Genomic DNA, 13,515 nt, shown 5'->3' with positions numbered 1-13,515 from the left:
GGCACAAAGCAGTTCTTCAATAATTATTTATTGAATGAAAAATAAATATCCATTGGTTTCTTTGGGAAAAGACTTGGTTAGTGTGACCGTTTGACATATTATTGGAGCCAGAATTGGAAAGACTGAATCATTCACCAAAAATTAAGATAAATGAAGGGAGAGTAGCAAACATTAAGACTTTTCATAGGACAGAGGACATGACTATAATATTACGGCATGTTCACTGACATTTCCCACTTTCACTAATTCCCGGCTGTGGGAAGAAGGAGGAAGAACCAGGGCAGTGTGTCCGAGTTCCTCCTCCTGGGGCTCCCATCCGGCCAGAGCAGCAGGGCATGTTCTTTGCCCTGTTCCTGGGCATGTACCTGATCATGCTGCTGGGGAATCTGCTCATCTTCATGCTCATCAGGCTGGACCCTCACCTCCACTCCCCTGTGTATACCTTCCTCATAACTTGGCCCTCACAGATGTCTCCCTTTCATCTATCACAGTTTCTAAGATGCTGATGAACATTCAGATTCAGCCACAATCTATCCCCTATGCAGGGTGCATTTCCCAGATGTATTTTTTCATACTTTTTGGTTGTCATGACAATTTCCTTCTCACAGTGATGGCTTATGACAGATATGTGGCCATTTGTCAGTCTCTCCACTACAGCACCATCATGAGGCAGGAACTGTGTGTCTCCTTAGCAGCTGGGTCCTGGTTCCTCTTTGAATCCACACCCTGTTGTACACCCTCCCCTTTGCCCAACTGTTTTTATTTGTGGAAAATACCATCCCCCACTTCTTCTGTGACCACACCACCCGCCTGAAGTTGAGCTGTTCAGACACGTACCTCAATTTGTTGGTCATCTTTGTTGTGGGAGGAACCCTTTTCTTCCTACCTTTGAGTAGTATCCTGAGCTCATGTATTCATATAGGGACTACAGCTTTGAGTGTCTCTTCCACCAAAAAACTCTTTAGAGTTTGTTCCACCTGTGGCTCCCATCTCTTTGTGGTGTTTTTATATTATGTGACACTTGCTAATGTTTCCTTTTTTTCCTCATCATGGGACTCCAATGACAAAGACATAATTGATTCCATTGTATATGCAGTAATTACTCCCATACTGAACCCTTTCATCTATAGCCTCAAGGACAGAGACATAAAACAGGTGTTAGAGATATTTGTCAATAGCGCTAATTTATTTAAGTGACAATCCCTAAACCCTCTTTTTGCAATCTTGAGCACAGTGAGATATATCTCCTAAAATAATCATGTTTGGCAACTCTGTAACTTCAAATGAATATGCATTCAGCTGTCATATATCATGTTAATAAGTCAATATAATCCAGTTTGTGATTTGCATTTTAAATATTCTTAATCTATATATATATATATATTTCTACTGTACAGCATGGTAACCCAGTTACATGTACATGTATACATTCTTTTACCTCCCATTATATGTTCCATCATAAGTGACTAGACAGAGTTCCCAGTGCTACACAGCAGGATCCCATTGCTAATCCATCCCAAAGGCAACATTCTGCATCTATTTACCCCAAGCTCCCAGTCCCTCCCACTCTCTCCCCTTCCCCTTGGCAACCACCTTTCCTTAAAAAAAATTTATTGTGGTATAATATCCTACATAACATGAAACTTATTATTTTAATCATTTTAGGTATAAAATTAGGTGGCATTTAGTACCTTCATCACTGCTGTTTTATTCTGGGGCCTCAAAGGAAACTATCGAGCATCAATGCAGTTGTGTATTTGGCAGCTATGAAAAGTAATGGCAAAGATACCTATGAATCAATATGGAGGGATTTCCAAGTTATATCATCAAATGGAAAAAAAGTAATGTGTAAAAGAGCATCTATTCCATACTATTTCCTATGTGAAAAAGAAGGAAAATAATATACACATGTATATTCCCATTTAGCAAGAAGAAATACATGAGGACTATTTGAAACTAATGAGACTGATTAACTACAAGGAATAGGGTAGGAATAGGAGAAAAAGATGGAGAGATGAGTATATTTATTTGTATCATTTGGCCTATGTTAACTTTTACCTACTAAGAAATAAAAAGGAAATGGAAAATAAAGCAAAATAGAGTAAAAGAAAAAATGAGCCTAACTATAATTCAAGTTAATACCATAATTAGACTAAGAGGAAAATAAAGAAATTAGGTTATTATTGAATATCAAATTTTGTTTATAAACTACTCACAATAAGTAAAAAACCATAAGCATATTTTTGAAGCAAATTTGGGGGACTGAAGTTAACTTGCCATTAACTGTGGTTTGGTCTCAGGATTCTGAAATTATATGTATTCAAAGATTTAGTACATAAGTAAACTTGTCCTGGAAAAGGGACTGACTTCTCAATGGGGAAAAGTGCTATCTATGTACCTGGAAAAAGAGAGGCTAGAAAAAACTTTATGGTGTCAAAATAGAATTGAAGATATCAGTTTGAAATCATGTGTGGTAATGTGTATAAACAGATTGAAATTATGTATCAACATTTGTCTGGTCCCCTCTCCCATTCTTTCTTTCCCACTCCTGACCCTTCTTCTAGGAGTAACCATTCTTTTAGTTTCTGTGTTTCTAGTTTATACATCCTGTGTTTCTTTTATATATGTTTCTTGGCTGTATTCTCTGAGATCACTTAGAAGCCTTGTAAGCAACAAACACATGTAATGCCAAATTTGACTTTTGAATATCAGTGTCTTCTAACAGGAACCAAAGTTACTTAGAAAAATGGCTGATTCTAGAGCTGGGGCCAGGACACGAAAAAACCAGGGAAATTTTGCTGAGCTTGAAAATAAAAAGTGTTCAATGTATCATGGCGACATGGGAGCTAGCTGGAAGGGGCTCCCATTTGTCAAATCTGGAATAATTAGAGATTCAAAATGAATAACATCAGAACTGAGTTACAACCCAGAGAACAAATAAGAATTCATGAGTCCATGATGATATAAATCAATCAACAAAAAAATGAATGTGGAGTAAGGGGAAGTTCCTTCCTATATGAGAATACAGATAATCAACATAGAGGAAATGATCGAATTAGAAAATCACCATTTGGCCACAACATTTGCAATATTTTTTTTTTCCAAATAAGGATCATCAGTGGATGTTAAATATAGTGGGTTAAATTGTATTAAGAGAAGTGTTGTGGTTATATAGTCTCAAAATATCTACCAAATGATACTTAGTTAATTACAAATGTTAAAATAGTAAGTTATTATTGAGAAGCTGGCAAACACCACCTTAAAGAATTGATCAATTATAAAATCACTAATAATTAGAAAAAAATATTTTTAGGGCTGCACCTCTGGCCTACAGAAGTCCCCAGGCTAGGGGTCAAATCACAGCTGCAGCTGCTGGCTGGACCTCAGCTGCAGGATGATGGGATCAGAGCCACATCTGCTGCCTATTATGCAGCCTGTGTAAACACAGGACCTTTAAACCAATGAGTGAGGCCAGTGTTCAAACCTGCATCCTCATGGATCCTAGTCAGGCTTGTAACCTGCTGAGCCACAAAGTGAACTCCAAAGAACACAAATTCTTAATGAAGCTGTTAATTTTTTAAAACATCTGGACATGTAAGGCTTATGTTTGGTATCAATTAAGAAACATGGGTAAAATCCTTAGCCTAAGATGCAAATGTTCAAAAATTTTTCAGCATGACGAACAATATTTTGTGGAATTTCTAGCACCAAGCCTTTTTACTAACTTCTTTATTGAAATATAATTTGCAGGGCCTGTGTAGCTCAGTCAGGAGAGCATAAGACTTTTAATCTGAGGGTCCAGGGTTCAAGTCCCTGTCAAGATGCTGTGTGGAAATCCAGTTTGCTAACAGTATTATGTTAGTTTTAGGTTTATTACAAGGTGATTTGACATTTTCATACACTGTGAAATGATTACCACAATTATTAATCTAACAACCATCTGTCCAAAAGCTTTTACAGGATTATTGATCATATTCCTTATGCCGTATATTATATCATCATGGTTTCTTTATTTTATAACTAGAGGTTTGTGCCTCTTCATCCACATCACCTATTTCATTCCCCTCATCATTCAAACACTGTCTCCTGTGGCAACACACTGGTTTCTTTTCTGTGTTTATGAGTCTGTTTTCATTTTGTTTTGTTGATTTGTCGCTTTAAATTTTAGACTCCATATATAAGTAAGATACCATGATATTTATCATTGTCTCTGTCTTATTTCACAGAGCATAATACCTTCTAATCCATCCATGTTATTGGATCATGGCCTTGAATGTTGTGGCCAATGAAGGTGGCAAACATTTTTAGTCCCCAGGATGGGATGGCACAAACAGTTGTTTTCACTGTTGGGGATTCACTTTTATGCTTTTGTGTGTGGATATCCACTTTCCCAGCACCATTTATTGAAGAGAGTAACCTTTCCCCATTGTGTGTCTTTGGCTCCCTTGTCAAAGCTCAGTTGATGATATATGCACGGGATCATTTCTTGGCTCCATATCCTATTCCATTTTTTCATATATGTATATTTTAATGTTGGTAACATACTGTGTGGATTTCAAAAGGTTTGAAGTTCAGTTTGCAATCAAGAAGTACGATACCTAAAGTTTTGTCCATTTTGCTCAAGATGGCTTTGGTTTTGTGGGTCTCTTGTGGTTTCACATGGATGGAATAAATAATGGTGATGGGATGTGAGCTCCAACACACTTCAGGGTCAGTGGTGTGGGAAACTCAAGATCTGGTCCTACTCTGGTACTTTCTGCAGTGGGTGGAGTGGTAGATTCCATTGTAGGTTCTTCAGAGTTCAAGGGTGTTCATGGCCTCTACTTCTTGTCCTGAACAGTTAGAGGAAACACCAATGTGTTACTGGCATTAGAGACATCTTCTGGGACTCCTGTAGTTCAGTCCCTTTGGTCCCTGCACTGGATCCATCTCCAGAGGAAGGTGAGGAATTGGGCAATTAACTCAGGTGTCTTCTTCTCTAATCAGAAGCTTGTGGGGGGGGTGTTCCCTTCGGTCTCAGTTCTGTTGGTAAATGCGGATCTTCCATTGTTCTCATTCTTGTAAAAAGGTGGGGAAGAGCTAAATATCCTCAGGCCATGGAGGCATAAGAGATTCGTCCTCAGGTATTAGCCTGGACTAGCATAGATCAGAGCAAGGTGGGGAACCATACCTTGGACTAGGTGAGTGTGTTGATGTAAGGACTAGGAAGAAGAGATCAAGAAAATATGTGTTTACATTGACAATATAACCATTTGCTTTTAGTGACTGATTCACACACTGACCTACTTGGTTGGTGGCAACCAGCCTCACATGGCCATAACATTAAAATTAATTAAAATGACCTGAAGTTAAAATTTGTGTTCCTCAGTTGCACTAGCTATATGTGAAGTTTCCAGTAGTTACAGGAGACTGGTGCTGCTGTACTGGACAACACAACTATAAAGTATTTCCATCCTTGTGGAAAGTCCTATTGTACAGTGCTAATAATAGACCATGGAGGCTGGGAATCTGTGATACATATGTGTATGGTTGGGTTGCTATGTGCATGTTGCTTCTTTTTATGTTACATTTGTGTTGGGTTTGATCACACATGATTCTTAGTGTTTTTAGTGGACTTTCTGTGTGTGTGAGTGTATATGGTTTGTGAGTCCTGTGGGTGAGTGGATGTGGTCTTGTGTTTCTTTAAAGAGCTTGTGAGGTGTAATTGATATACAAAAATGTGTTCATTTTTTAATGTACAAAATATTGAGGAGTTTGGACATGTGCACACACTTGTGAAGCTACCACCACAATCAAGGTCATCAACATATCTGTCTCCTCTCAAAATGTCCTTGTGTCCTTATATGTGGTAAGAAAACTTAACATGGGATCTACTCTTTTAAGGAATCTTTAGGTGCACAGTATGGAATTTTTGGCTCTAGGTATTATGCTGTACAGCAGGTCTTGAGAACTAATTGATGTTGGATAACTGACACTTTATTTCAATTAAATAACAGCACTACTTTTGCCCTCCCCCTAGCCCTTGGTGACTGCCATTTATTTTCAGCTGCTATGAGTTTCTCAAAGTGAAATTATGCAATATTTGTTCTTATAGGACTGGCCTATTGAACTCATGATAATGTCCTTCTGATTCATAAATCTTGTCACAAATTGCAGGATTTAATTTTTTAAGGCAAAATGATATTCCATTGTGTGTATATGCCTCATTTATACATTCACCTGTCATTGGACATTCAGCTTGTTTCCAGAGCTGATCTATTGTGCACAGAGCTGCAGTGCCTATGGGGGAATTGATAAATCTCTGAGATCCTAAGTCAAGTCCTTTCCAGTGTACATCCAGAAGTGGGATTGCTGGATCATGTGGAAGTTCTATTTTGAGTGTTTTTTTTCCAACTTTTGGCTACTTTAAATAATGTTACTTTATATATGGCTGTATAAATACCTCTTTGTTCCCTGCTTTCAGTTATTCTAGGTATATACCGGAAGTAAAATTCCTTAATCATATGGAAATTTTATTGATGTTTTAGAGCAACTTTCATAATTGTCTTTTCCTTCCTTCCACCCTCCGTCCCTCTCTTCCTTGCTTCCTACCTTATTTCCTAACTTCCTTCCTTCATTTCTTTCTCTTTCTTCACTTTCTTTGTTTCTTTCATTCTTTCTTTCTTTTTTATTTCTTATAGTAATTTTAATGATAAAAAGTATTTTTTTGTGTGTTGAGCACTTCATTTTGTGCATGGTACATTAATCTTCCAAATAATTCTTTAAATGGTGTGTGTGTGTGTGTGTGTGTATGTGTGTGTAAGAGAGACACAAGCACATAAGCAGTCTGACAGTAGAGCCGTGGGTGGGACTGTCTTATTAATTTCTGAATCCCTACTATCATGATGTATCCACTTAAAAAAAAGAATGGGCTGTTCCCTATTTGCAATGAAGGGTTTGACTGAGGTCATATACTTTCTCCACGTGACTGTATCAGTATTCAGACAAGTCATGTTTTGTTGTTCTCACCAGACTGGATGAGGCATCAGTGTGTGAGTGCTGTGCAGGGAGACCTGTCTGAACACTGACACAGTCACTCTGAGAAACCATGTGACCATATGCTCAGTACTTCTAAGTTACAGGAATTTCCAATTTGTCTTCATTCCCAGAAGAGAGAAAAGCATCATGAGGAGGGAGAACCAGAGCTGTGTGTCCAAGTTCCTCCTGCTGGGGCTCCCCATCCAGACAGAGCAGCAGGGCTTCTTCTTTGCCCTGTTCCTGGGCACGTACCTGACCACAGTGCTGGGGAACCTGCTCATCATCCTGCTCATCCGGCTGGACCCTCGCCTCCACACCCCCATGTACTTCTTCCTCAGCCACTTGGCCCTCACAGATGTCTCCCTTTCTACAGTCACTGTCCCTAAGATGCTGATGGTCATGCAGACTCAGGATCAATCCATTTCCTATGCAGGGTGTATAACACAAATATATTTTTTCATGTTTTTTGCTTGCATTGATAACCTTCTTCTTGCTGTGATGGCCTATGACAGGTATGTGGCCATTTGTCACCCTCTACACTACACCATCATCATGAGGGAGGAGCTGTGCATATGTCTGTTGGCTGGATCCTGGCTCCTCTCCTTTGTCAGTGCTGTGACCCACACCCTTCTCCTGGCTCAACTGTCCTTCTGTGCTGACAACATCATCCCCCACTTCTTCTCTGACCTTGCTGCTCTGCTTAAGCTATCCTGCTCAGATACCTCTCTCAGTGGGCTGGTAATATTCACTGTAGGGTCTGCAGTTCTCATTTTTTCTTTGAGTGGCATCCTGGTCTCTTATGGCCGCATTGGGCTCTCCATCCTGAGGGTCCCCTCTACTAAAGGGATCTGCAAAGCCTTGTCCACCTGTGGCTCCCACCTCTCTGTGGTGTCTCTATTCTATGGGACAATGATGGCACTGTACCTTTTCTCCTCATCAGACCAGTCCCATGACAAAAACATCATTGCTTCTGTGATGTACACAGTGGTCACCCCCATGCTGAACCCTTTCATCTACAGCCTGAGGAACAGAGACGTGACATTGGCTCTGGGGATACTTTTCAGAAATAATAACCTCTTTGCCAAGTGAGAATCACCTAACCAACATTCTTATTTCACTCACTGACCTTGTCATAAATGCCTTAAAATTTGTGTGTTGATCACCCATATTTCTAGCACTTTAATTTTCATTGTTATTCAATCAATCTCTTTCCCTTCAGTCATATCTTTTATCAATATATTTTTCCATAACCCTAAATATGACATTACATACAACACACATTCAACCTTTGTCTCAATGCACCAAAATACTTTATGTATTTGTGTAACTATGTTTACATTTAATTTTTTTCCTTATGTTGTATTATTTTTAAATTTGGCTTTTTTAAAGCTTTTTGAAGTATATACATATATATATATATTTGTAAATTTTATTATGGTAATCTATTCTTGGACATTAGTTTTTAAATTATTTAATTTATTAATCAACTAATTCATTTGAAGTGTACTTGACTTACAATTTGTGATAGTTTCAAGTGCAGTGCAAAGTGATTTGATCTTTAATATATTTTGTATTGTATATATATTTTCAAATTGTTTTCCCTTTTATGTTATCACAAAATATTGAGTACAGTTCTATGTGCTATACAATTGGTCCTTGTTAGTTATCTATTTTATGTACAAGAGTGTGTATATCTTAATACCAAACTCATAATTTGTCCACTCCTCATTTCCCCTTTGGTAACTATAAGTTTGTTTTCATGTCTGTGTGTCTATTTCTGTTTTGTGTATAAGTTCATTTATATGATTTTTTTTTCCATTTTCAGGGTCACACCAGCAGCATATGTAAATTCCCAGGCTAGTGGTCTAAGCAGCACTGCAGGTGTTGGCCTACAGCACAGCCACAGCAGCATGGGATCCAAGCTACACCTGTGACCTATACCACAGCTGAGGGCAATACTGGATCCATGGCCCACTGAGAAAGGCCAGGGATTCAACTGCATCTTCATAGATACTATTCAGATTCATTTCCCTTCAACTACAAGAGGAACTCCCTGTGTCATTTTGTTCAGATACCACATATAAACAATATCATATGATATAAGTTTGTCTCTTTCTGGTTTAGTTCGTGTAGTATGATAATCTCTCCTTCCATCCACATTGCTACAAATGGCATTATTTCATTCTTTTTACCACTGAGCAATCTTCCATTGTATAGATGCATGGCATCTACTTTATCATTCATCTGTTGATGGACATTTGGGTTGCTTCCAATTCTTTGCTTCTCACCTTCCAAAGCTACAGACATTCAGTTAACTATCTAAAATTTCATTTTAGTGAAGTCCAAAATGCTCATTTTGTCAATGCAGTATCAAGTTAATGAAGCACTTTTGATGGTTTGCTAAACATAGATAAACTAATTTCATTGTGATTTTGACAGTAGGGGCACACAGAGTCATCAATCCAATTACCAAAATTCCCCATTCCAGGAAGACTAAAATTTTCCCCCTAAACTGCATGTTTGTGTTCAGTACAGTGCACAGCTATTGAATTAACTTTAGTCTTGGAAATGAGTGTTGTATTTTTCCCAGAGAGCTCACATCTAACATGAAGGAGGGCTAAATCCCTGAATTTACAATTTTTGTGCACAAAAACAGCTACTGCATCACTACCATGTGCCAGGCAATTTTCTATATTCTTAGAATACAAGTTAAAAAAATGTATTCCCTTGTAGAAGTTACATTCCAGCACTCCTGATCCAGCTCATGATGCACCTTTTTTTTTTCCATAGCAAGATTTAATCTTATAACACACCATAAACTTAAAAATTTTAATATGGTCATCATTTCTTTAATGGGCTCAGAGTCTTATGGAAAATGGGTTTCTATGTCTGAAATAAATACATTCTAAGTTTTGGTAGGTAAAAACATCTATGACTAAAGACGGCATAAAAGGGGGGGGGCAAATGATTCCCATCCTGGCTCAGTGGTAACAAACCTGACTAATATCCATGAGGACACAAGTTCAATCCCTGACTTCAGTTAGTGAGTTAAGGATCCACTGTTGCCGTGAGCTGCAGTGTAGGTCTCAGATGGGCTCAGATCTGGATTTGCTGTGGCTGTGGTGTAGGCAAGATGCTACAGCTCTGAATCCACCCCTAGCCTGTGAATTTCCCTATGCCCCATGTGTGACATTAAACATGAAAAAAAGTGGGGCAAGAGTGCTGGGTTAGGGTTCATAATTTAACACCATATGGTCTAGGTAGAGCTCATTGGTAAGGTTACATCCAAAGATGTTAATGATGGCAGGGACGTGAACCATGGGGCTGCCTGGGCAAAAGCATGGAGATCAGCACCTACAAATATTTAGAAGAGATGTGCCTGGCCTATTCCAGGGACATTATTTTGTCCCCTGTCCCTGAACAGGACTAAGTGGGGGAGGGATGGTGGATGATTGGTTCAGAGATAGAGGATCAGATTCACCAGAGAATCAATAGGGTTTGTGTGTCTGTGTATGTATCTCTGTGTGTGTCTGTCTGTGTGTCTGTGGGTGGGTGTGTAAGAAAGAGAGATTTATGGAGTTCCTGTTGTGGCATTAGGGGATTGGTGGCTTCTCTGCACTGGGTTAAAGGATCCCATTACTACAGCTGTGGCATAGCTGGCTACTGCAGCTCTGATATGAGCCCCAACCTGGGAACTTTTGTTTGCCATTTTACATGCAAAAAATAAAAATAAAAACAGAGAGGGAGAGAGAGAGAGATTTATTTTAATGAACTGGCTAATGTAATTGTGGAGGCTAGGAAGTGTAAAGTCTGCAGTGTATGTTGGCAGGCTGAAAACCCAGGGAAAAGTTGCAGTTTGAGTCTGAAGGCAGGCTGCTGACAGATGTGCCTCTTTCTGGGAGGTGATTCTTTATCTTAAAGGTCCTTAATTGATTGGATAAGGCCCACCCTCATTATGGAGGACAGTCTGCTTTATTCAGAATCTGCAGATTACAATGTTACACTCATCCACAAAGATCCTGGTGTGGAAATACCTAGATGTGTGTATGACCAAATATCTGAGTACTGTAGCCTAGCCAAGTTGACAGGTAAAATTAACCATTATTGTAGAGTTTTTGGTTCTCTGTCTGATTTGGGAACCCACTGGAAGGGATTCAATAGAGGAATAATTTATTTTTGTTTCTTTAAAAACACCAAGATTTTTGGAGGTATAAGTGACATACAATAAACTTCATATAGCTAAAGTATACCATTTGACTTAGAAAACTGCACATAGGACTACCATATGATCCAGCCATCCCACTCCTGGGCATATATCCAGATAAAACTACAACTCAAAAATATACATGCTCCACAATGTTCATAGTGGCACTGTTCACAATGGCTAAGACTTGGAAATAACTGCAATGTCTGTCAAGGGATGAATGGATACAGAAGAGGTGATATATATACAGAATGGAATACTACTCAGCCATAGAAAGAATGCAGTAATGCCATTTGCAGCAACATGATGCATATAGATAGTCTCATACTAAGTGAAGTAAGTCAGAATGACAAATATCATGTGATATCACTTACACGTGGAATCTAAATTATGGCACAAATGAACCTAACTAGGCAACAGAAGCAGACTCGTAGACAGAGAGAAGAGACTTGTGGTTGCCAAGGGGGGGGGGGGTATGAATGGGAAGATTGGGGTTAGTAGATGCAAACTATTACATTTAGAATGAATAAGCAAGGAGGTCCTACTGTATAGCAGAGTGAACTATATTCAGTCTTTTAGGATAGACCACAATGAAAGCGAATATAAGAAAGTTTATGTTGTATATATACACACAGATGTGCATGTGCATGAATGCACACACACACACACACACACACACACACACACTGTGTTACTTCGCTACCCTGCAGAAATTGGCAAAACATTTTAAATCAAGTATACTTTAATTTTTAAAAAGGTAGAAAAAGAGTATACCATTTGACCAGTTTTGACCTGTGTACACACCTGTGGAACTCTCACCACAGCCATCAAGTTCATGAATTTCCCTGATGCCTACCCTCCTTCCCTCACTTTGCTCCTCCCATCTGTCCTCAGCGGACCTACTAATCTCTTTCTATCACAAGGGTTAGTTTGCATCTCCTATAAACTTATTTCAGTGGAATCATACAGTGTGTATGCTTTTCTTGCTATCTTTACTTAGTGTAAACATTTTGAGATTCACTCATGTTCCACTGTACTAAAAGTTCATTCTTTTTATTGATGAGTAGTATTCCACTACATGGCAATACCAGAGCTGCTGCATCAACACACATTTAAAATTTTTTATTATTGTAAAATTTTAAATATTTTTAGTTTTTAAAATATCTCTTTATCGTCTAAAAAAATTTTGTTACTTTGTTATTTATCAGATTAGATCCCTAGCCTTTGAACCTCCATATGCCATTACAATGTTATGTTAATTTTGAATGTACAACAAAGTGATACAGTTATACAAACACATACACACACATGAACACACATATATTCTTCTCAGATTCTTTTCCCTGAGAGTTTATTAAAAACTATTGAGTATAGTTTCCTGTGCTGTATAGTATGTCCATTCATTACTAACAGTAAGTCCTTTGATGAAGATTTGTGGTGTTTCAAGCTATTATATAAAACTGTTAAATCAATAATAAATGATAGGAGTTACCACCATGGCTCAGCAGAAACATAACTGACTAGTATCCATGAGAACAAAGGTTCAATCCCTGGCCTTGCCCAGTGGGTAAAGGATCTGGCATTGCTGCGAGCTATTGTGTAGCTCACAGATCACAGATGCAGCTCAGATCCCATGTTGTTGTGGCTGTGGTGTAGGCCAGCAGCTACAGCTCAGATTAGACCCCTAGCCTGAGAACCTCCATATGCCAAAGGTTTGTCCCTAAAAATACAAAAAATAAAAATAAAAATAAATAAATAAATAAATAAATAAATAAAGGCTATTAAAGTTCTTATGAACATTCTTGTATAAACCTTTCTATAATTATTTTTTTTCTTTTTTATTATTTTTTTATTTTCCCACTGTACAGCAAGGGGATCAAGTTATCCTTACATGTATACATTACAATTTAATTTTTTTCCCCACCTTTTGTTCTGTTGCAACATGAGTATCTAGACAAAGTTCTCAATGCTACTCAGCAGGATCTCCTTGTACATCTATTCTAAGTTGTGTCTGATAAGCCCAAGCTCCTGATCCCTCCCACTCCCTCCCCCTCCCATCAGGCAGCCACAAGTCTTTTCTCCAAGCCCATGATTTTCTTTTCTGAGGAGATGTTCATTTGTGCTGGATATTAGATTCCAGTTATAAGTGATATCATATGGTATTTGTCTTTGTCTTTCTGACTCATTTCACTCAGGATGAGAGTCTCTAGTTCCATCCATGTTGCTGCAAGTGGCATTATGTCATTCTTTTTTATGGCTGAGTAGTATTCCGTTGCGTATATATACCACCTCTT

The 13,515-nt window shown here is 38.4% G+C and overlaps 2 protein-coding genes across 6 annotated transcripts in view; both read left to right on the top strand.

Annotated features, from left to right (window-relative positions):
* Window positions 1-13,515, top strand: part of OR1B1 (olfactory receptor family 1 subfamily B member 1) — a 381,661-nt gene that overhangs the window by 221,677 nt on the left and 146,469 nt on the right. The window lies entirely within an intron of this gene.
* The window catches only part of LOC110258975 (olfactory receptor 1J4-like), a 244,516-nt gene that overhangs the window by 221,677 nt on the left and 9,324 nt on the right, over window positions 1-13,515 (top strand). For 2 of the 4 annotated variants that reach the window (XM_084995023.1, XM_084995017.1), the window contains exon 3: window positions 7,149-9,117. In XM_084995023.1, coding sequence (XP_084851149.1) covers window positions 7,165-8,106 — 942 coding nt within the window. In that variant the 5' untranslated portion in view covers window positions 7,149-7,164 and the 3' untranslated portion in view covers window positions 8,107-9,117. Of the gene's footprint in view, window positions 1-4,840; window positions 4,942-7,148; window positions 9,118-13,515 lie in introns of those variants that run through there. The other 2 variants (XM_084995018.1, XM_084995030.1) reach the window with 2 other exon arrangements.

This window comes from Sus scrofa, chromosome 1 (genome assembly GCF_054392235.1).
Source record: "Sus scrofa isolate SSC_HxYL_T2T_F1_AM1 chromosome 1, Sscrofa_HxYL_maternal_Yorkshire_Landrace_v2.0, whole genome shotgun sequence".
Classification (NCBI taxonomy): domain Eukaryota; kingdom Metazoa; phylum Chordata; class Mammalia; order Artiodactyla; family Suidae; genus Sus; species Sus scrofa.
Note: the sequence above shows the minus strand (reverse complement) of the source record. Positions and strands in the feature narration are given on the sequence as shown.